The sequence below is a fragment of the Stegostoma tigrinum genome, chromosome 1, assembly GCF_030684315.1.
Source record: "Stegostoma tigrinum isolate sSteTig4 chromosome 1, sSteTig4.hap1, whole genome shotgun sequence".
Taxonomy (NCBI): domain Eukaryota; kingdom Metazoa; phylum Chordata; class Chondrichthyes; order Orectolobiformes; family Stegostomatidae; genus Stegostoma; species Stegostoma tigrinum.
In genome coordinates this window covers 10,431,164-10,454,890 of record NC_081354.1, presented here as the reverse complement: position 1 = coordinate 10,454,890, position 23,727 = coordinate 10,431,164, and the positions used below count along the sequence as shown (strand labels likewise).

Here is a 23,727-nt window from a genome sequence, read left to right as displayed (position 1 = left end):
GAGAAGACATGCACTGAAAATGTTTTTAGTCATACTCCAGGAAGGAATACCTTAATATGGTGTTCCTGTCCAAGTTTGCACCTGGTATTTTGTATGCTTATACTAAGTCACAGACTACCAATTCAGTGCTATTTACATTTGAGATTTGCAGGGTGATAGGGTCTTATGTCAATGCAAACCAAATTAGAACTGGCAGAATCAGAGGCAAACAAGATTTCCATTTTCTTTGAAAATTCCTTTAAAAGTCATGAAATCATTGAATGGCTACTGAACAGAGGACACTATTCTCTGAGGCTCATCCTCTAAATGCCTGCCAGCTAGTCCCAGACTTTTCACATTGATGATATTGTATCTTTAGGTGTTTATGCAGTTCCTTTCTGGTCAAGATAGAATAAAAGAATAAAAAAATTCCGTTCATGTTACCTATGGTTCTTTTGCCAATTATCCTAAATTGCTGCCTTCTGTAATGTATTACTAAGATTCTTCCTTTTCATTTTCTCAAAACCTAATTTGATTTGTATCACTGTAGAGGTTCACAAGAGCAACATTGTGGATTTCTGTTCACTCACTCACTCAGAATGTTTTTTGAAGCATCATTTAGCCTCTCAATGGCTCCCACATAGACAGAAAGCATATCTTGCATAGTTTCATTGTATTGCATCAAGGAACTCTCTGGCAGAATCAAATAAATCATCAGTGCTTCTTTGTCATGACACAAGTTCTTAAGATTTGGGATTAAATGCCATGCCAGAAATGGAATTATCTGGAAAGCAAATACACTAATTGAAACTGTGAACCAACATATCATTAGTAACTCTACTCATTTAACTCTATTAATTTAATAAATATGTTCATAAAGTACAACTATAAAGATCTATAGAGTATTCCCAGCAGCACATGAAACACATTTCACAGACAGCAACAAAAACTTGCATTTATAAATTGCTTTGGCCGTAGTAAAATGGTCCCTGGTACTTCTGATGGAATAAAATATGACAATGAGATTTAGGACTGATAGCCCTAGACTTGGTCAGCGAGGCAGGTCTTAAGGAGCCTCTTACATGGAGAATGAGATGGACATGTTTGTTACCTTGGTAGCTGAAGGAATGGCCACCAGTGGTGGGGCTGTTAATAATAGGGCTGCACGGGAGACCAGGATTAGAGGAGTGCATATATCTCAGAGTGCATGTCTGCATGGAAGACGTAAAAGAGAAAGGGAGGTAAAAGCCTGAGAATTTTAAATTCAAGGCCTGGCTTCAATAGGAGCCGATGTCAGGGGCAGTGCAGGAATGGTGATTAATGCGACATAGTGAGAGTACAGATATGGGCCACAGAGTTTTGAATGAGCTTTAAGTTTAGAGAGTGTGGAAAATGGGGTGCCAGCCAGGTGTGTTTTGCAATAGTCATGTCCTGAGGCTATGAATGCAGGGGTGGTGTTTCAGTGGTAAATGTCACGAAGGGTGGAAATAGACAGTCTTAGTATTGATGCAGATGTGTTGTTGTCAACAAGACATCAAGGTCGTGAACTGAAGGTAGCAAGGACTGCAGATGCTAGAAGTCAGAATTGATAAAAGGTGGAGCTGCAGGAGCACAGCAGGTCAGGCAGCATCCAAAGAGCAGGAAAGTCAACATTTTGTGTCGGAACCCGTCACTAGGACTGGCCTTACCAAGGTGGTGAACAGCTTGGTCAGTCTCAAACAGTTGCGAGGCAGAGGAATGGAACAGAGTCTGTGGTGAAGTTTCTGCTGAACTGGTACTGGCTATTAGGCCGGCTGACAGGCACAGCTGGGGGGGAGTTAGTCGTGAGTTCAATATAGGTGCTTATCAGCTCACATGCAGGAGCTGATGGTGTGTTAGAGAGCAAGGTTTTTAAGGAGCAGTATGGAGTTGAGAAATAAGAAGCGGACAAGGACTGTGGGGAGGAGAGGAAGACTGGAGATGGGGCACTAATTTTTAAGGATGGCAGGGGTGACGGGTGTCTTTCTGTGAAGAGTGAAGAATTGGAAGACAAGAGAAACAGTAACTGAGAAAAGGGAACCGATAGCACACACTAACTTCAGGGCCAGTTGGTGGTCAGTTCTGTGAGAATTGGGTTAAGTCAGCAGGATAGGAGTCTCATGAAGAAGAGGATCTGGGAGAGAACATGGTTTACTACAGTTCAAGTTCTCACTTTCCAGTAAAGAGGCATTGAGCTTCCATCTTTATATTTAGAATATAGGAAGTTCCATTTGGCTTTATCACTTCAACTTTACTCATTTAAATTAATCTGAAATAATTAACAAATCTAACTGCTGTAAGATGAATATGCACTTTATACACTATAATCAGTCTTGAATAAACAATAAGAAGGAAGTGTGAAACAGTTAGATATCCTAATGAAACAGTGTAAATACTTAACTGTTTTGACAATCCAGTCCGTTATCATAAGCTTCCTAAATAATTCCCTGGCTGCTTCCACGTCAACACTCAAAAGGTCAGTCCCTGTTTTGGGTTGGTCTCCATTATCACTAGAAGGTAAACTTCAAAACTTTACTACAACTGTGACATAATCTTTTACAGCACAAAAAGAGTCGGCACTTGAAATGATTCTAAGTCCTTCACTTAAGCAGACTGTGATCCTTTATTTCACATGCTGTGTAAAGACTGTCTCTAAAGCTTGAATTACCACTCTTTGATGGTAAGGAGTGAACCAATGTAGTGAGCTGTACTTTTGTTCTGGTAAGGTTATTGGCTAACTTCCTTTTCTTCCAATCGCAACATTTTTTAAAATGCCAGTTTAGCTTCAGTGACAAGGTGCTAATCCAGCACGTGGCCTTTCAACACTCCTGTAGCATTGCCGGTTTGTACAATTTGTACCACTCTTATCCTGAGTCAGAGGTCATGTCTGTAGGCTCACATGCCAGAGTTCAGCTGAGAGAGTCCCATATTGTCTAAAGTACAGATATGACTGTATTCCAAGGCTTCTCATTTGGGTATAAAAAGTCCTTGGACATTATTTTGAAGAAAAGGCACAGAAATATCCCACAAATAGCAAAAATTGCACATGCTGGAATCAGAAATAATACAGCGTGGAGCTGGAGGAACACAGCAGGCCAAGCAGCATCAGAGGAGCTAGCCCAATATTCATCCCTTAACCATTACACCACAGCAAATGATGTGGTCATTCTGACACCGCTGTTTGTTGGGCCCTGCTGCACACAATTTGGCTGCTGCTTTATGACATATCACAAGGATCTCAATGGCTGTGAAGCACTTCTCCAGCCCTGGATTTACAAATGGCAGAGTTTTATCATATTTACAATTCAGATATAATAAAATTGAGTGGTGGCCAAAGACAGAGGGCATAGGTTTAAGGTGAGAGGGGAAAGATTTAGAAAAGGATCTATGAAGCAACTTTTTCATGTGTATATGGAATGAACTTCCAGAGGAGGTAGTGAAGGCTGGTATAATTACAACATTTAAAAGGTATCTGGTAGGGTATACGAATAAGAATGGTTTAGAGGGACAAGAGCGAAATACTGGCAAATGGGACTCGATTTATTTCAGACATGTGGTCGGCGTGGATGAGTTGGACCAAAGGATCTATTTCCATGCTGTACAGCTCCATGACTCTATGACTGTTTAGATTAACTTATTAGCTCTGTGTCTGTCTCACTCACCTTTGCTTCAGAAAACTCCCAGTGACACAGGATGAGGAGGAGAATACTATTTCAATTTCCCTTTCACATGAAAGACAAAAAGTGTTAACAGCTAGTTAGTGTATTTAGACTGCGATACCCACTAACAAATCACTAACAAAAACTTGTTGTATAATTCTAAGGTGAAAAATTATCGAGCATGCACAATGTGTTTGATATCTTCTGTTCAGTGAAGGAGACATTAATCAATAATTTTCACTAAATCTGTTTCATTTTAAAAATATTTATTAGGTCACTATGTTTCAAAATCACTTATCTAAATGAAAGACAGTTAGATGCAAGTGCTCCTTGTCTGCAGGTTATTATGGAGCACAGGGGACAGTCCTAGATTTAACATTGTGTGCTTTCTTTTTGGCAAGTTGATTCCTTTAGAGGTATCGCTGAAATATTGAGCTAACCACATGAGAAGTCACAAGAAGAGAAATGCATACCCAGCTGTTATGATCTGGAATGCTTTGGCTGAAAGGATGTGCAAGCAGGTCCAAAAGTAGTTGTCTAAAGGGAACAGGTTATGTACATAAAATCGAAGAGTGACTGGGAAGATTGGCGGTCGTGGTAGTAATTGGATCTGGCACAAACTCAATGGGCCAAATGACCTTCTTCTATCATAACAACTTTACCTGTCCATGACCAAAATAGCTTGTTGTCTGTCTGCTGCTTCACGGTGCCGGGGCTTCGGATTCGATTCTAGCCTCAGATGACTGTCTGTGTGGAGTTTACACATTCACCCCATGGTTGCATGGTTTTCCTCTGGGTGCTCTGGTTTCCTCCAACAGTCCAAAGATGTGCAGGATGGGTGGATTGGCATGCTATCATGTTCAGGGATGTGCAGGCTAAGTAGATTAGCCATGGGAAATGGGGGATTAAGGGATAGAGTGGGTCTGAGTGGGATGCTCGGAGGGTCGGTGCAGACTTGATATGGCAAATAGCTTTTCCCTGCACTATAGGGATTCTATAATTCTATCTGTAAGACCATGCTATTAAAGTGATCCACTATTACACCTTCACAGGCTTTGCAAGCACCAATATTCATAGCTCTAATATGTGTGAGAATTCATCTTTTTAAAAAATGCTTCAAGATTAAAGAACTGGCATAAGCAGTGCTGACTTTTTTGCTTCATCCCTTTCTTTGCTGTAATCAGCTGTGTTGATCCATTTGTTGACGATAGCTTCATTCAATGTGAGAATCTGCTGCGCACTGTCCCTGCAACGGAAATCAGCTGCAGGCATTGGACACTGTGAAAGCAAGTAATCAGCCATTAAATAGTGAACTGAGAGATTTTTGTAGCAATAGCGAGTTCATTCAAGGTAACCTGTGTGACCTTGGTTAAATAAATACAAAGATATACATAATAGCAAACTACTGATTGTACAATATAACCCAGGTACGAGTCCAAAGTACTAGAGATACTGATCTCACATTTGATGAATCCAGCATCCAACAGTGTAACAATGAGTGATCAGAGATGATGGGAACTGCAGATGCTGGAGAATCCAAGATGGCAAAGTGAGGAGCTGGATGAACACAGCAGGCCAAGCAGCATCTTAGGAGCACAAAAGCTGACGTTTTGGGCCTAGACCCTTCATCAGAGAGTGTAACAATGAGTATCCTGTTTAAATGACATAAATGCTAATACCAGAATACAATGAAATATACTTTAATCTGAATACCAGAGGTCAGGAACATAATCTGAACATTATCTGGAATCCATCCAGTGATATCCAAAAGTTTGCCCTCATTCCAGGAAGAATGTGAACAAATGTACATCTGTTATACATGCAAGGAGGGTTTGGAATGATCTTATGTTTGAACTTCTGTAAGTTTTGCCATGAATTTCAGCTGTAAAATGCAGCTTGAATGTCCTCCTGAAGAATGGATTTGGGGTGAATTTAAAGTGAAGATTTTAAGCCCAATATAATTCTTCTTTGAAAGTGAGTCATAATAGACTTAAAATTTTAACCCTGCATCTCCCTCTCCATAAATGCTCACAGACCTGCTGAGATCTTTCTGCTTTTATTTAATATCTCAAGAATCCGCTGCATTGTGCATTTAGTTAAGTATGTGCAACCTGACTTGCCCTTGGTAGATTCTCTTTGTTCTTGTATGGTCAGCTTTCTATGTATAGTTATTCAGTGGACCCCAGCAATTTTGGAGATACTTGTTAGGACTTTGTCAGAGCAGTTGGAGCATTACTTCAAATTGCCAATTGTATGCTTTTGTAATAATCTTGGTGGATCTCTAGAATTTGTATCTGTACTCTGCTTTTGTCTGTGGTTGAAAAAGGGGGCTTTGATTTTCTGAGGAGACCTCTTTCCTTTTTGCCTTCATCTTCAAATAAGCCAAGTGCAACTTTGAAATTATGGCATTATGATTACACCATAGGAATTGGGTATGATGTGATGGTCTTGAACATTAACCATTGAACAGCACTTTCAAGGAATGGACACCCTTTCTCTTCAATTCATGTCTCAAAATCCACAGCTATTATCCCTAAGCGCCAGAGTGCTCAGCTCTACATTCTACTGGTTTACTGGCCTCATGTCTCATTTTTATAATTCTACTTCTCAAAATAAACACAACTAGTAGTTTAGCCTGAAATATAGTTTATTGGCCTCATGTTTCCTGCTAATTCAGTGAGCTACATTACACACATAGGCGTCCTGTATTATTCCATTAGTAGACAAGTCCACTGTTGCCTCTTGCATCCAAGACTAGTATTTCAGATATAAAACTACATTTGAGAAAGTAGGCCAGGATTATAAAGTTGGCTTTTGTGACAACTTCTAAACAGTTTGGGATGATGCCATCTGTCTTCCCCATTCTTCTTCCTTGCAAATCCCTCATGGTTAGTCCTCCTGATGACAAAGCTGGTCAATGTACCAGCTGGGATATTGTTGAAAGAAGCAATTCTGAAAGACCATAGGATTACAAATGGCCAATCCAGTCACTGTAGTGGAAGATGTGCCACCACTCACCTTGTGGACTAGGCAGGAGGATACTCCTGTGATACTTCAACTCTACATCACACCCGCAAGGTGCTCAAGTTGCAAAGTGGCCATGGGCCAACACCAGGATTGGGGAGTGACGCACCAAGTGATACAATCATGTCTTCCCAGTTGCAACTTCAGAACACATACAAAGAAAGGATTTTCAAGGAAGGTACAGTTAATTGCCCTTTTGCCAGTGGAGCCCATGGAAACACATCACTGACATAAGTAAATGTCTTCCAACAGAGAAGAAGGACAAACAGAAAGGCTTGCATTTACATAGCACCTTTCACAGCCTCAGAATGCCCTATACAGCCTAATGGATAAGTTGGAAGTTTGGACTCTCTTATAATGTCAGAAATGTGGCAGCAAATTTTGGCATGGCAAATTTCCACAAACAGCAAAGTGATGGTGTCCAGACAAACATTGGCCGAAATTCTGGGAGTAACTCTCTTGCCCTTCTTTGAAATAGTGACCATGGATCTTTAACATCCACAAATAGGACAAGTCTACTGTCTCACTCGAAAGGAAAATCAGAGGATGAAGAAAAGTGAAGCTAAAAGAGAGGTGTGAAGGAATGCCTGGCTTAAATATTTCATATTAAACAGGGAATCTGAGAATGTTGGCAAGTTACAGAAGTTAATTCAAATGAGACAAGCTTGTAGTGACAGTATCCCTACCTTTGAGCCAGGAACCCTGGGTTCAAATTCCATTTCTTCCAATGGTGTGCAATAACATCTCTGAACAGGTTGATCAGAAAATAGCTTCTTTTCTTGTCTCATGATTTGAAGACTACAATACACAGTCACTTTGCATTAACATTGAACTATGCAGATGGCTACTGAACTTACCTGAGTGAGAATGAAATTGGCATTTGCTCCTGCAAAAATCTTGTAAATTTTGGCATTCTGTAACTCTACAAGAAAGAAATATTTTGGCACAGTTAGACCTATTTAGATGCACCCTCACTCTAACAAAGCAAACTGGCAAATAGATCTGAAAAATGTGATCACACCAGCAATCCTGATAGAAGTAGATATCTTAAGAGCATTTGACAGAAAACATTTATCACCTAACATACATTTAATCTGCTTCCTTAACAAATTTGGTCATCAATATTCTGCCTCAGGGTGATGGACTTGGCTAGAACTTTTCCATTGTAAACCATCAGAGAAACTGGAGCGCCTAAGGCTACATGTTCCTATCATTTGATGAACCTAAACTGTTTCAGTGCCTGCAGATGTCTCTGTCTATACATGAATGCAGCAGGAAAATCGAGCCTTATTCCTGAATCCACATGCGCAGTGCCTTGGGTTGTTCAGCCAGTAACAAACAAAGAGAGAAATACAAACATGACACCAGAAAGGAAGGGAGAAATCCGAAAGGATTGTTGAAAATCAGATGGTAACAACATTGGGCTAGCATATTCAATGATTTCTGGCTGGAAAGTTACTGATTTAAAGTAATTTTCATCTTAAATTAACACTGTAAGGAATACAAAGAGACACTTGCATTTACGTAATACCTTTCACAACTAGCAGGGATGTCTCACAACATTTTTTTAGAAGGATGTAAAGTCACCTTAGCCCTAACAGGCCATAGAGCTGCTCTCCAATTTGAGAGGGGTGACTGGTGGTGGTTTAACCTCTGGATCAGCATACCTCGAGCCACAGGAAAAGCTGAGAAGGTGGGGCCTTCCTGGTCACCACAGCTGGTGAAAGAATGGAACCCACACTTGAGGTATCACACTGCATTGCAAAGCCATGGCCCAGCTGACAGAGATAACCAACCTCAGGCTTTTTTCTAACATAGTCATGGATTATAATATGGAAATTGAGAGAGCCAATTTGTGCTCAGTGAATTCCACAAATAACAGTGTGATTGTGAGCAATGTCTTGCGATGCTGATCAAAGGATAAATATTTGCAAGGGCATGATCATTCTCCAGATCTTCAAATAGTCCTCTGGAGTCTTTGAATTCGAACCAAGCAGGCAGATAGGTTCTCATTTTTAAAGTCTCATCTAAAAAATGATTACAGCATTACACCAAGAGATAGTAGGAACTGCAGATGCTGGAGAATCCGAGATAACTAGGTGCAGAACTGGATGAACACAGCAGGCCAAGCAGCATCAGAGGAGCAGGAAGGCTGACGTTTCGGGTCTGGACCCTTCTTCAGAAATCAGCATTACACCAGAGTGCCAGTATTAAGGTTTGCAGATAAGTCTTAGAGGATGACTTGATGTCAGACACACAATGTGCTACCACTGAGCCACTGAGAAATTACATTCAGGAAGTGCCAAAAGGAAGTAGCAAATGCATTCAGCTAGAATCAGTAAATGGAGCAAATTTGATGTAAACAGCATTTGCAGTCAAACTACAATGAAATTTGGAATGAATTGCACTGGTACCTGCATGAATATGATTGTTTGTTGAACTTTCCTCCAATTTTCCATTGATTGCAAAACCAAACGAAACCACAAGATCAGAGGATGGGATGTAGGCGAGGGTGTGATAACTACAGGATACAAGTCAGCAAATAACATCAGTTGTTTTTGAGTCACACAATCAGGTGCGCTGCTTCCTAGCTTACACATAAGTGGCAGGTTTAGATGTTACCCTGTCATTCACACAACAAAACCCCGCTATCACTGGATCAGTTTTAAAAATTGATTCATAGGATTTGCTGCTGGCCCAGCATTTATTGCCATTTGTTGGAAGAATTTGAACATGGGGCTGTGAATTTTTAAATGCAGACGTTAGTAGACATGGAACTCATGTTGGTCATCGAGCATAGTGGTTGATGGGAATAAGGGACAAGTGCCAGTTTTGATGAAGCGAAGTTCATAAATGGAGGGAAATAAGAAACTAACCTGAAACAAATTGAAACAATCAGGGCTGGAAGTAATGAAAACATGGGACTTTTATTTCACTTTTCCACAGATTGCTTTTGTTTAAGGTATGGTAATCGGAAGTAATTAACACTTTATCTTTGAATGAAGGTAATAATTCTTCATTCATCAAAGGGAAGATTAGCAATAAGAAACAGGGGATTCTACATCACATTATCACAAGAGTGGTAGTATAAAATAGTTGGTTCTAAAGCACACTTATCATGGGAGTGTACCTGCCCCCTTTGGCACCCGGCACTGGGACATAATATCCTGCAATCAGAATGCAGCAGCAAAAAAAAACCGAAAGAACTGCAGCTGCTGGAAATCATAAACAAGAACAGAAATTTCTGGAAAAGCCAAGCAGTTCTGGCAGCATCTGTGAAGAGAAATCAGAGTTAATGTTCCGGGTTCCACTCGATATGCCCCGCACCTCTCATTTTTCTGAAATCCAGTGGTTAGAGTTCCAACCTGTTTGGCCTTTGCTGATAAGACAGATCCTACATACAGCTGAGTGAACCTTCTCAAAGCCAACTGTTTGTCAAGGATCCAGTGCCAATTACCTGCCACAGGCGATCTGCGATACCTCGTCCTTGATTTGGTCTACCTTCTGAAAGGTGTTCACATCATCTTTTGTGCTCAGTCCCAGTTGCCCAGCTCTTCCTTCTCCGCATGTGAACACACTTCCATTCTACATCAAGGTAGAAATCAGAATTACGCCATTCGGGTTCAAATCAAAAAGCACTTCCTCACACACAGAATGGTGGAAATCCAGAATCTTCCTTCCCCACTTTTTGGGTCAGGGCAGGGACTAATTGTTAATGCAAAAGCAAAACACTGTGGAGGCTAGAAAATTGAAATAAAAACAAAAAGTGCTGGAAGGGCTCAGCAGTATTTATGGAGTGAGAAACTGAATAATTATTTCGAGTCCAACGTGATTCTCTGAACTGATGCTCATTATTCACAAATGTTAATCATGTTTTTGTTTCCACAGACCTGTTGAGTCTCTTCAGCACTTTCTGTTTTTAATTCTAAACTTGAGTTCATTTCTATTCAGCCTTAATAAAATGTATGCAATGATCTACATCTATAAAAGTACATATGTGCCCAGGGAAATACATTGCACCCTGCGATAGATTACCATCTATTCACTTGGTCTGGGAGGGATTGGACTTAAAGCTCAATTACTTATTGAGTTGTATTGTCAACATCATAGCAACTGGACTTGAAAGAGTCACACATTGGTTGCGACAGCAACAATTTCACTACTCTTAATGAAATAGTCAACAACAACAACAACATGTGCAATTAAATAGAAAAACATCCCAACTGAAACCAATGACAGATAAGGGATAAAGTTGCCTCTTAATTTTAAACATACAGAGAAAATGCACCTTTTAAACCTTCACCAAAGCACAGGAGTCTGCACAATCTATTATTCATCCAATATACAAAGTGAAGGACAATGGGGATTAACAGGTTAGACATTGTGAATAAACAGCTATCCAAAGTAATGTTGGGACCCTGAGCTGAAATTTTGGAGTTGCAGCAGCTAGTGATAATTATGAATTAGAATCCCTACAATGTGGAAGCAGGCCAGTTGGCCTATCAAGTCCATACCAACCATCTGAAGACCATTCCCACCAGACCCTCACCACCTACTCTAGCCCTGTAACACTGCTTTTCCAAAGGTCAGCTCGCATAGCCTGTACAACCCAGGACACTAAGGGCAATTTAGCATGGACAATCTACCTAACTTGCACATCTTTGGTGTTTGGGAGGAAATGGGAGTGCCCAGAGGAAACCCACGCAGACATGGGGAGAACGTGCAAACTTCACACAGACAGTTGCCCAAGGCCAGAATCAAATCTGGGTTCCTAGCACTGTGAGGCAACAGTGCTAACCACTGAGCCGTCATGCTGCCCTAAAATAACACCATACGTTGATTGGGAATTAAATTAAAATTTGGAACTGAAAGATAATCCAGGCAACCAGGTGGCTATGAAACCATGAATAACACTAATGTCCTTTGGGAAAAGAATTCTGCTGCCCTCACCTGGTCTTACGTACACATGACTCCAGATCCAAAGCAATGTGGTTAACCTCTTAACCACCCTCTAGCAAACCATTGCATTTGAGGCCCATAAGAGCTGGTTTTGCATATAATGCTCCTAAGTTTCACTGAAGTATTTTTTCCCTCAGATCAATTCATGACAGCTTCACCAAAAATACATTTTGTATTTAAATGCTGAAGTAAGTTGGTAATTAATCACTTCAGTTTGCCTCTAAATCTCAAATGTGCCAGTCAGTATTGAGAAGGCCCTAATAAGCTTATTGACTAAAGAATACCTTTGTTAGTAGAGCGGTATGATGATTCCCACAAGAGATGTACGTGACTCTGAGCTCCTTCATTTGCTTCACACGACACGGGCTGACTTTATCTATTGAGAGGATAATCTACTTTAATATTGAAGATTTCTACTAAGCATTCAGCAGTTTTACCAATCAGAATGTTAGTGTCACACTCTCCACCAAACCAGCAACAGGGAAGTAAGATGATAAACTATAAGGACTGCTAAACTGCCAGTGACAGATATAATGAAAAGTTGACTTTCAATAGCATTATCATCACCGAATTCACCAAAATCAACATCCTGGAGGTTACGATTGACCAAAAGCTGAACTGAACTGAATCAGCGATTTAAATATTGTGGCTATAAATGCATCTCAGAGGTTTGGAATGATCTGATATCTCACCTCCTGTCTCCTCAAAGCCTGTTCACCATCTACAAGACACATCTCCAAGTTAGGAGTGGGAAGGAATGGCCTCCACTTGTCTGAATAAGTGCAGCTTCAACAACACTCATACAAACAAGGAACGAGATTAGGCCACTCAGCCCTTTGAACTTGCACCATTCAATAAGATCATGGCTGGTTTAATTTTAACTCAACTCTACAGTTCTGCGGATCCCTGATAATCTTTCATCCTCTTGGTGAAGGATCTACCTACCTTAGTCTTCAAATATTTAAAGATTCTGCATCATTGCCTTTTGAGTGAGGGACCGATAAAGACTCACAACCTTCTGAGAGGAAAAGCTTTTCCGCATCTCTGTTTTAAGTGGGTGATCCCTTATTTTTAAATTATGGCTTCTAGTTCTACATTCTTCCACAAGAGGAAATATCTTTTTGACATTCACTTGGTCAAATGCCCTCAGGATCGTACATGTTTCATTAAGCCATCTTTGACTCTTCCAACCTACAGGGGATGCTAGTCTAGCCTTTCCCCTGAAGACAATCCACACATTTCAGGTACTAACCTAGTAAACCTTCTCTGAACAGCTTCCAATACATTAGCATCCTTCTGTAGTATGGTGACAAAGTGCTATACACAGTGCCCTACATGTGGTCTCACTAAAGCCCTATCTAACTGAAGCATAACCTCCCTACTCTTGCATTCAGAGATAATGGGAACTCCCTCTCTGATGAAGGGTCTAGGCCTGAAACGTCAGCTTTTGTGCTCCTGAGATGCTGCTTGGCCTGCTGTGTTCATCCAGCCTCACATTTTATTATCTTGATATACTCTTGCATTCACTTCTCTTCACAATAATCTGGAACATGTTATTTGCTTTCCTGATTACTTGCTGTACTTGCACACTAACCTTTTACAATTCAGGCACTAAGACATTCAGATTTCTTTGCCTCTCAGATCTCTGCAACTTTTCACCATTTAGATAAAATGATTTTATTTTTATTCTTTCTGATAACATGGATAATTTCAGCCTTTCTAACATTGCACTCCATTTATCATATCTTTGCCCACTCACCTTTCTATATCTATTATCAGCTTCTTAGGTCTTCTTCCCAACATTCAAGAAGCTTAACACCATCCAGGATAAAGTATTCCTACTGACTGACGCTACATCCACCACCTTCACCATTCACACTCTCGACCACCAAAGCACAGAAATAGCACTGTGTACAACATGCACTGCACTAACTCACGCGAGGCTACTTTGATAGCACCTTCCAACACCTCAACTGCTACTGTCTTGAAGGTCGGGGGCTGCAAATGCTTGAGAACACCACCACCTGCAAGTTCTCCTCCAAACTACATGCCATCCTGTCATGGAATTTTATCACCGTTTCTTCACTGTCAATTGGTCAAAATCCTGGAACTCGCTTTGTAACATGACTGTCAGTGTCCCTACACTGCAAAGACTGCAGCAGTTTAAGAAGGCAGCTCATTACCACCTTCTCAAGGGGTGATTTGGGCTAGGCAATAAGTGCTAGCACAGCCAGTGATACCCGTATCCCACAAACAATTTTTAATAAGTTAATTAATTGGTGAACTATAGTTGTAGAATCCCTACAATTTGGAAGGAGGCCATTTAGGCCATCAAGCCCATCAAGGCTATACTAATCCTCTGAAGAGCATCCCACCCATACCCGTTCCCATGCCCTACCCTACTTCTGTAACCCTGAACTTCCCTCAGCATACTAAGGAGCAATTTAACATGGCCAATCCACCTGATCTGCACATCTTTGTACTGTGGGAGGAAACCAGAGCACCCACACAGACACAGGGTGAAGGTGCAAACTCTACACAGACAGTTGCCCAAGGGTGGACTCAAACCCAGGTCCCTGGCACTGTGAGGCAGCAGTGCTAACCACTGCGCCTTTGTGATGTTGGCTTGTCATCAGAATTGGCAACGAGTTAATAGATGGAAGAAAAATAAAATAACTATAAAATTGTCTTACTAGTGATCCCTCCCTGCCCAGGACTAGGGAAGATGATGATATAGTGGTATTGTTTCTCAGCTATTAGAAGTCCTGTTAATTTCTGATGAAACATGGAGAAATTCCATTGTAGCTGTTGGAATTTAAATTTCAATGAACTAATCAAAGGAAAACCTGGGATGAAGAATAATCTCAGTAATAGTGACCGTGGAACGACTAACAAGTACGGTAAGATATAATCCGGTTCACTAACGTCCTTTAAAGAAGGGAATCTGCCACCTTCACCTGGTCTGGTCTGCATGTGATTCCAGATCCCAGCAATGTGATTGACTCCTGGTTGCCTTCAAAGAGTAGATAGGGATAGGCAACAAACATGGGTGTTGCCAATGATTTGTACCTCCCCTTTGGCTGAATATATATTTCGAGAATCTTTCAGATCTCCTTCAGCTTTATTTCCTGTGTGAAGTTATTAGCGTGACATAGCATCAAGAGTTGACAAGAAGCCTATTTTGACTGATCCTGCGTGTATCTGGTTAACCCCGAGGAGAAAATGCATTTCAGCGTGTTCTTACCCACTGTGCTCTTGAGGCCCAGCTGTCCATGACTGTTTCTTCCCCAGCTGAACACTGCCCCAGAGAGAGACAGAACAAAGCTGTGCCTTCCCCCTGCAGCGATCTGTGCCACTGGAATTCCAGTGAGAGAGACGACATGTTGGGGTTGTATCTGGCTGTACATGTCTTTGCCAAGACCAAGCTGGCCATAGGTATTCTGTCCCCAGGAATAGACAACACCACCTAAAGAGAATGGACAAACATTTCCATTAGACTGTCCAATGATGCAGAAAATTTCATTGTGATCAGTAATAATGAGTTACCTTTAGAAAGAGCCAGGGAATGGAAACGGCCACACGTAACCTGTACTATTGGAACGCCAGCCAATTCTACTCTCCTGCAAATCAAAAAAGGTATTTTTTTCAATTCTTTCAAAACAAACTGCATGAAGAATACTCCATAGTTAACATTGGCAGGTAGCCACATTTCTATTCTACAACATCATGGCTAATCCAACGTTTCTCACATCTACTTCCCTGCATTTTCTCCTTAACCCTTCATCCCCCCACTGATCAAGAAATATCCATCTCAGCCTTAAATACACTTCTTGGCAGGGAGTTCCAAATACTCATAACCCTCTGACAGAAGACATTCCTCCTCATCTCGGAGCTGCCGTACAGTACGGTACCAGGGACTCAGGTTATATTCCAGCCTTGGTTGGCTGCCTGTGTGGAGTTTGCATGTTCTCCCCGTATCTGCCTGGGTTTCTGTTGGTTGCTCTGGTTTCATTCCATAGCCAAGGGTGTGCAGGTTAGGTGGATTGGCCATGTTAAATTGCCTTATAGTGTCAGGATATGCAGGCTCGGTGGGTTAGCTGTGGGAAATGCAGAGTTACGGGAATAGGGTGCGATGGATGGATTTGGGTGGGATGTTTCCTGGAGAGTGAGTAGTGACTCAATGCGCCAAAATGCCTCTTTCTGCACTGTAGAGATTCTATGATTCCATGATCTCAGTTTTAAATTGGCACCCCTTTATTCTGAGACTTTGCACTCTGGTTCTAGACTCTCCCATAAGGAGAAACATCCTCTCAGCATATACCCTATCAAGCCCCTTAAGAAGCCTATTTGTTTCAATCAGTTCACCACTCATTCTTCTGAACGCCAGTGAGTAGAGTCTCAACCTGTTTAGTCTTTGCTCATGAAACAATCTTTTTCTATCAGAGATCATCCCAGCAAACCTTATCTAAACTGACTCCATGAATATCTTTCCTTAAATGAGAGGACCAAAACTGCTCACAGTACTCCAGATTTGGTCCCGCCAGCACCTTATCTGGTTGCGGAAAGACTTTCCTAACTTTATATTCCAACCCCCTTGAAATAAGGGCCAATATTCCATCTGCCTTCCTGCATTTGTGCGCTAGCTTTCTATGTTTTGTGCACAAGTAATCCCAAGCCCCTTTGTATTCTGCAGTTATTCCTCCATTTAAATAATGCTCTATTTTTTGGTTCATCCTTCCAAAATTAACAACATCACAATCTCCCACAATATATTCCATTTGCCAACATTTTTGGCCACTTACTTAACTGATGAATATTTCTCTGTATAAGATAACAAAGTGTGTAGCTGGATGAACACAGCAGGCCAAGCAGCATCTCAGGAGCTCTGTAAGCTGTTTGTGTCCCTCTTGTAAATTGTCTTTCCACTTATTTTGTGTAATCAGCATATTTGGCTGTAGTCTTTCTGTTCCTATTCGACATCCTGTTGCTGGTATTCATGAAAAATTGCTCTAGAAGGAACAGATCACTGGGGACATGGCAACTATAATCTCTCCTCAGCATTTTACAAGTTTCGCGTTGTGTGGGAAACCCACTGCGATGTGCTATTTTTCCAAAGTTGACTAAATAATCACACCAGATTGAGAATTATGAAGAGCTAACAGCCATTGGTCTTGTTTTCCTATTGGCATTCTTGACTTCCATAGAAATATAGGAATTGAAGACAAGAGGCTCAGTCTATTTAATTTGTTATCTACTATCCCACTAGACAAATGATACAACAACAATGCAGTTGTTCACTAGTCATGCGAATTAATCTTGACTCATCAGTCTACACCAGACTCACACATGAGGTGCAAAACCCCAGATTTGGTGGGGGATGAAGTTTGAATCTTCTTCAAAGAGTCACATTGGACTTGAAACAGGCTTGAAAATTGAGCAAGTTAGATACGGTCAAGGATGATCCTGATGACAGGGGAGTCCAGAACCAGGAGTTACAGTCTAAAATATGAAGTAAACCATTTCAGAGGATGAGATGAAACTTCTTTACCTAGAAGGTGATGAGCCTGTAGAATTCACTACCACAGAAAGCAGTGACGGCAAAACACTGTATGATTCCAAGAAGGAGTTGGATATTCTTGGGACTAAGGGATCAAATGATATGGGGGAAAGTGGGAACTAGCTATTGAATTGGATGATCAGCCATGATTATAATGAATGGCAGTGCCATTGAAGGGCCAAATGGCCTACTCCTGCTCCCATGAAACATTAACTCTGTTTTTCTCTCCCACAGATGCTGCCAGATATGGAGCTTCTCCAGTGCTTCATAGAATTCCTACAGTGTAGAAACAGGCTTTTTGGCCCAACAAGTCGACAGTGACCCTCAGAGCACCCCACACAGACCCATTCCTCATAACCCACCTAATCTACACATCCCTGAACACTACGGGCAATTTAGCATGGCCAATCCACATCTTTGGACTGTGGGAAGAAATCAGAACACCCAGAGGAAACCCACACAGATACAGGGAGAATGTGCAAACCAACACCCTTGCCACCCTCTCCCCACACCTTACTGCTGTTATTTACAGAGCTCTAGTGTGTTCTGTCAAAGAGTAACTAAAGTAATATTAGGCAGACCTTGGTATGCAATTGTAACAATAAGTGCATTCCCTTTAGAGAGCCATCTGTTGTTTAGCTAACAACAACGCTGTCTTCAGTAGTGTAGTGAATCGTATTCCTGGCTGCCACGTGGCTGGCAGGGGTTCAATTCCCTCATGTGAAGTATCTAAATGTTTCTGGGGGCAGCACGGTGGCTCAGTGGTTAGCACTGCTGCCTCACAGCACCAGGGACCCGGGTTCGATTCCAGCCTCGGGTAACTGTCTGTGCGGAGTTTGCACATTCTCCCCGTGTCTGCGTGTGTTTTCTCCGGGTGCTCTGGTTTGCTCCCACAGTCCAAAGATGTGCAGGCTAGGTGGATTGGCCATGCTAAATTACCCATAGTGTACAGGAATGTGTAAATTAGGAGGATGGTTTGGATGGGAGTGTCGGTGTGAACTTGTTGGGTTGAGGGCCTGCTTCCATGCTGTAGGGATTCTATAATCTATGATTCTATGAAAGTATGCAAGCATTGGATCATACATATCCATTCTGGACCTATTTGTTCATACCTTGGATAAGGAACAATACCACAGCATCTCTCATTGCCCAGCTGCCCATACGTTCCAGCTCCCCAGCCAAAGACAGATCCATTTTGACAAAGAGCCAAGGTGTGATGCTTGCCACATGCCACATGGACAACCTCCTCTGTGCTCAGAGCCATTACCTGTCCTATAAAACAAAAGCTTAAGTAGTGACATGCATGCATTATCCATCATGAAAATTACATCACGTGTTGACCATTCTTTGGTCAATATAAACAAATTAATAAGTTTGTTATGAGATCCTTTCTCAGCCATATCATTTGATTTTAAAATCATCGGTAATCGTAGAGCTAAGAATTCCAAAATTTCCTTATAGCCCTCTGAATATATGGACACATGCAGGTTCCAGGAGTTCAGATGAAATATTTCCGTAATTATCCTGTGTTCCTTCATCATACACAATGGCTCTACACAATTGAGCTGAAGTGGGAAAGATTAGAGATTTGAGTGCTGTCAGAAGCATCCACTTGGTTAAAAAGTGAACACATTGATTCTGATAGTATCACATTCTTAAGATATTTATTCTTTCATGGGACGTGGACGTCACTGGCTGAACTGGTATGTATTGCCCGTTCCCAGTTGCCCTCCAGAAGGTGGCAGTGAGCTGCCTTCCAGAAATGCTACAGTGCATGTGCTGTAGGTAGACCCACAATACTATTAAGAGAGGATTCCAGAACTTTGATCCAACAACACTGAAAGGACAGTGATATATTTCCAAATGGGATTAAAACAGTTAAATGGTTGCTTTTGACTAGCACAGACTTGACGTCTGAAATGCTTTTTTTTTCTGTGCTGTAGACCTGTATGCTTCTATGACCTTAAATCAGGATGGGAAGTGGCTTGGAGGGAAACTTGCAGGCGATGCTATTCCCATTTGCCAGCTGTCCTTGTCCTTCTAGATGGAAGAGGTCATGGGTTTGGAAGGTGCAGTCTCAGGATCTTTGGTGGATTTCTGCAGTGCATCTTGCAGATAGTACACACTGTGACTACCAAATGTCAGTGGTGGAGGGAATGTATGATTGTGGATGTGGTACCAAACAAGTGGGCTGCTTTTCCCAAGATGGTGTCAAGCTTCTTGAGTGTTGTTAGAGTTGCTCATCCATCACACTCCTGGCTTGTGCCTTGTAGATAACAAGATGTAGATCTGGATAAGCACAGCAGGCCAAGCAGCATCAGAGGAGCAGGAAAGCTGACATTTTGGGTCTAGACCCTTCTTTAGTTTCTTAGCTCCTCTGATGCTACTTAGCTTGCAGTGTTCATCCAGCTCCAGGCCTTGTTATCTCAGATTCTCCAGCATCTGCAGTTCCTACTATCTCTTGTGCCTTGAGTTTTGAGGAAGGGTCACTGGATCGGAAATGTTAACTCTGATTTTTCTTCACAGATGCTGCCAGACCTGCTGAGCTTTTCCAGCAATTTCTGTTTTAATCCCTCATTTACAGCATCTGCAGTTCTTTTGGTTTTTATGTGCTTTGTAGATGTTGAACAGACTTTGGGAGTCAGGAGGTGAGTTATTTTTTGCAGTATTCCTAGCCTTTGACTTAGTCTTGGAGCCACTTTATTCATATGACTGGCCCAGTTCAATTTCTGGCCAATGTTTAGCCTCAGGGTGTTGTATGTAGGTGACTCAGTAATGATATTACCACTAAATGTCAAGGGGTTCTGGTTAAATTGTTTTTTTTAAACTGGAGATGGTCACTACCTGTCGTTTGTGTGGTGTGAAAGTTATTTTGTCTTAGCTCTCAGTCTATGCAACAGTATATTAATACATTTAAAAATTCATTTATGGGATATAGGCACCACTTACTATGTCGACATTTATTCCCATTCCTAATTGCTCTTGAGAAAGGCGATTACAAGTGGCCTTCTTAACTCGTTGTAGTCCTTAGGGTGTATAGACATCCACAATGCTGCTAGGAAGGTAGTTCAAAGACATTGCACGAGCAAGTGGAGGAACGGTGATGTAGTTCCAGATCGGGATGGTGTGTGCAACATGGACAGATCATATAATTTGTGGCGTCCCTTATGCATCAGTTGCCCTTGCGTTTTAGTTGCTAAAGGGCATGGGTTCAGAGTTTCCATTTGAAAGCTACAAGATTGCTAAGGTATGTCTCCGAGAAGGTACTGCACCTCCCACACACCTTCATTTTTTGTTGCTGCTCTGATCGGACTGGTCTAGGCACTTGTGTAGGCAATATGGCAGTCTGGGTTGCAACTCCCTGATCAGATGAATTTCCAATCTCTGATGTGTCACTGCAGGAAATAGCTAATTTGAAGGTTATTGCCTCTCTGTTGAGCAAAGGGGAAAATCAGAGGAAAATAAAGTCACACCATATCACACAACCTACATTTTAACGGACATGTTTTGAAACCAATATGTCCCAGAGTGGGAACAAAACCCCTTCTCTCCGAGAGATGAACCTTTTCAAGAATCACCAGAAGGTTTCAAGAGGGGAATATGCCATTAAAAGTGAAATCACTGATGGAATGTGGGGATAGCTGACAAGGCAAGAAATGACCAAGCTCCTTTCAGCTCACCTCTAGTGTCCCAAAGTTGAATGATGCATTAGGGAAGATGTTGGCGAATCTCTAAATTAGTCTGCACAAAGTGAGGTAAATCCTCAGCGATGGAAAGCTATATGCACCTTTAGTCCAAAGCAATCCAATCCACCCAGGTTTGCTACAACTATCACATCTCTATTACCAGCAGGACTCACCCAACCATATAGTCAAACTAGGTGGTCACCAGATTTTATGGGGTGCCAAATTGGTCTCTGTCCTGCCAAGTGAATAAAGGTGAAATTTTATTCTAGACGTCCCATTTTTGGCCACATTAAATAGACAGGCTGCCAAAATGAGATTTCCTACGGCTCTAAATAGCCCCTCCCAAGCCAGCTCTGATTGCCAGTCTCCATAACATGCCAAAATGTTTCTGAGAAGGCCATGGGCCTGAACCTGATGGATGTGTATAAGATTATGAGGGGCATGGATATAGTGGATAAAGATCAGTTATTGTCTTTACTTTGAAGATCAATAACAAGAGGGCACACTTTTAAGGGGAAAGGCAGTAGGTTTGGAGGGGACTTGCGGAAAAACTCACCCAGCGAGGGTGGTGGGTATCAAGAATGCACTGCCTGGGAGATTAGTTGAGGTGGGGAAACCTCCTCAACTTTTAAACAGTACTGAGAAGAGGACTTGAAATGTCCTAACAATCAAGGCTATAAGCTTAGCGCTGGAACGTGGGACTCGAGTAGATTTAATGCAGTTTTGGCAGTACAGACTTAATGGGCCGAACGGCGTCTTTACATTGTATGATTCTAACACACATCGTATTGTTTACAGCTCTTAATAGTGCTGGACCGGAAATGAACCCACAGGGCAGCTGGTTCTGATGTAATGTGGCTCAGTACTTTCGACCCAGTCAGTTGTAGGAGAGGCTCAAAGATTTCCTTTTGGGACGAGGGGCGGCGAGGATCGGCGTCGGCTGGAATTAAAATTCATTAACTTCAACACACAATTTGAACGGTCATTTTGGCTTTGCAAAGGTAGAGTTTGTTCCCACGAGTGGGAGGCGGAGAGAGGGTTGCGGTGGATGATTCCAACTCCCAGCTAATGTTGCTGTTATTGTCACAATTTGATACTTTGAACAGTGCACGTCGTAGCGTATTCGTTGGAGATCGAAACTACTGCGCTCAAAACAGCTCATGGAAACTGCAACCCAGGGAGAAAACGAAACTGTACAAGTAGGAAGCGAAACGAAGTCACTGTGAAGTGGATATCTAAGGGGACTCGAATACAAAAACTAAACTGAAATGAGCGCATTCCGTTGTCATTGGGTTTGTATTGACGGTTTAACAGTTCGTTTTGCGTGCAGTATTCCATAAGGAATGTCAAGGAGGGCTAAAGTCACTTGCGATATGGAAACAAATGCAGAATCAGTTGCCCATTGTCATAATGCAGTGTCAAATTGAGATGGAAACTGACTTATATGGAAGGTGTGTGCAATGTTTGCAGCCCCCAACTCAGATGCCTTACCGATGGAGAAGTCGCTCTCCTGCCTCCCGAGTTGTCCGTTCCCGTTTTCGCCGCAAGTAAACACGGTGCCATCGCCCAGGAGGAACACCGAGTGCCTTTCTCCACAGCAGGCTGCTTTCACCGCCCGGTTCCGGAGACATTCCACTTCCTGCGGCACTGAAGTGTCTTGGTGCCTTAATCCTAGCTGGCAGGACACGCCATCTCCCCAGCACAACATCATCTGTCCGCCAGCAGCTTGTTAACTGTTCATCCGGAGTCCTCTCCGTCCCTCCCTCCTGTGTCATCCTCTCACTCCCTCCCACTGTGTCATTTCTCTCCCCGTGTCGCTCCCACCCTCTGTGTCACTCCTCGCCCTCCGTGTTACACCTCTCCGTCCCTCTCTCCTGTGTCATCCTCTCCCTCCCTCGCTCCCACACACCCACCCTCTGTGTACACTCCTCTCCCTCCCACCCTCTGCATTACTCTTCTCCCTGTCTCGCTCCCACCCTCTGTGTCACTCCTCTCCATCCCTCCCACCGTCTGTGTCACTCCTCTCACTCCCTCTCTCTGTCACTCCCCTCCCACCATCTGTGTCACTCCACTCCCTCCCTCTCTCTGTGTCACTCCTCTCCCTCCCACCCACCCTCTCCATTACTCCTCTCCCACCCTCTGTATCACTCCTCTCCCTCCCTCCCCCCTCTGCGTCACTCCTCTCCCTCCCTCCCACCCTCTGTGTCACTCCTCTCCCTCCCTCTCTCTGTGTCACTCCTGTTCCTCCATCCCACTCCCTGTGTCATTCCTCTCCCTCCCTCTCTCTGCGTCACTCCTCTCCCTCCCACCCTCTGCATTACTCCTCTCCCTCTCTCTGTGTCACTCCTCTCCCTCCCTCCCTCTATGTCACTCCTCTCCCTCCCTCCCTCTCTCTGTGTCACTCCTCTCCCTCCCTCCCTCTCTCTGTGTCACTCTTCTCCCTCCTTCCCACCCTCTGCATTACTCCTCTCCCTCTCTCTGTGTCACTCCTCTCCCTCCCTCCCTCCCTCTATGTCACTCCTCTCCCTCCCTCCCTCCCTCTATGCCACTCCTCTCCCTCCCTCCCTCTCTCTGTGTCACTCCTCTCCCTCCCTCCCACCCTCTGTGTCACTCCTCACCCTCCCTCCCACCCTCCCTCCCACCGTATGTGTCACTCCTCTCCCTCCCTCCCACCCTGTGCGTCACTCCTCTCCCTCCCTCCCACCCTGTGCATCACTCCTCTCCCTCCCACTCACCCTCTGCATTACTCCTCTCCCTCCCTCCCACCCTCTGTTTCACTCCTCTCCCTCCCTCCCCGCCTCTATGCCAGTCCTCTCCCTCCCTCTGTGTCACACACACACTCTGT

General features: G+C 42.8%; 1 protein-coding gene across 1 annotated transcript in view; it reads right to left on the bottom strand.

The window, feature by feature from the left end:
* Positions 1-22,663, bottom strand: part of LOC125454131 (probable E3 ubiquitin-protein ligase HERC4) — a 45,136-nt gene extending 22,473 nt beyond the window's left edge. Inside the window, exons 1-12 of the mRNA XM_059651105.1 lie at positions 22,374-22,663; positions 18,309-18,468; positions 15,186-15,259; positions 14,884-15,105; positions 11,924-12,015; positions 10,138-10,265; positions 9,095-9,201; positions 7,538-7,602; positions 4,807-4,934; positions 3,660-3,719; positions 2,399-2,507; positions 574-763 (exon numbers count right to left, since the gene is read on the bottom strand). Coding sequence (XP_059507088.1) covers positions 574-763; positions 2,399-2,507; positions 3,660-3,719; positions 4,807-4,934; positions 7,538-7,602; positions 9,095-9,201; positions 10,138-10,265; positions 11,924-12,015; positions 14,884-15,105; positions 15,186-15,259; positions 18,309-18,468; positions 22,374-22,593 — 1,555 coding nt within the window. The 5' untranslated portion in view covers positions 22,594-22,663. The remainder of the gene's footprint in view (positions 1-573; positions 764-2,398; positions 2,508-3,659; positions 3,720-4,806; positions 4,935-7,537; positions 7,603-9,094; positions 9,202-10,137; positions 10,266-11,923; positions 12,016-14,883; positions 15,106-15,185; positions 15,260-18,308; positions 18,469-22,373) is intronic.
* Between the last annotated feature and the right edge of the window lie 1,064 nt (positions 22,664-23,727).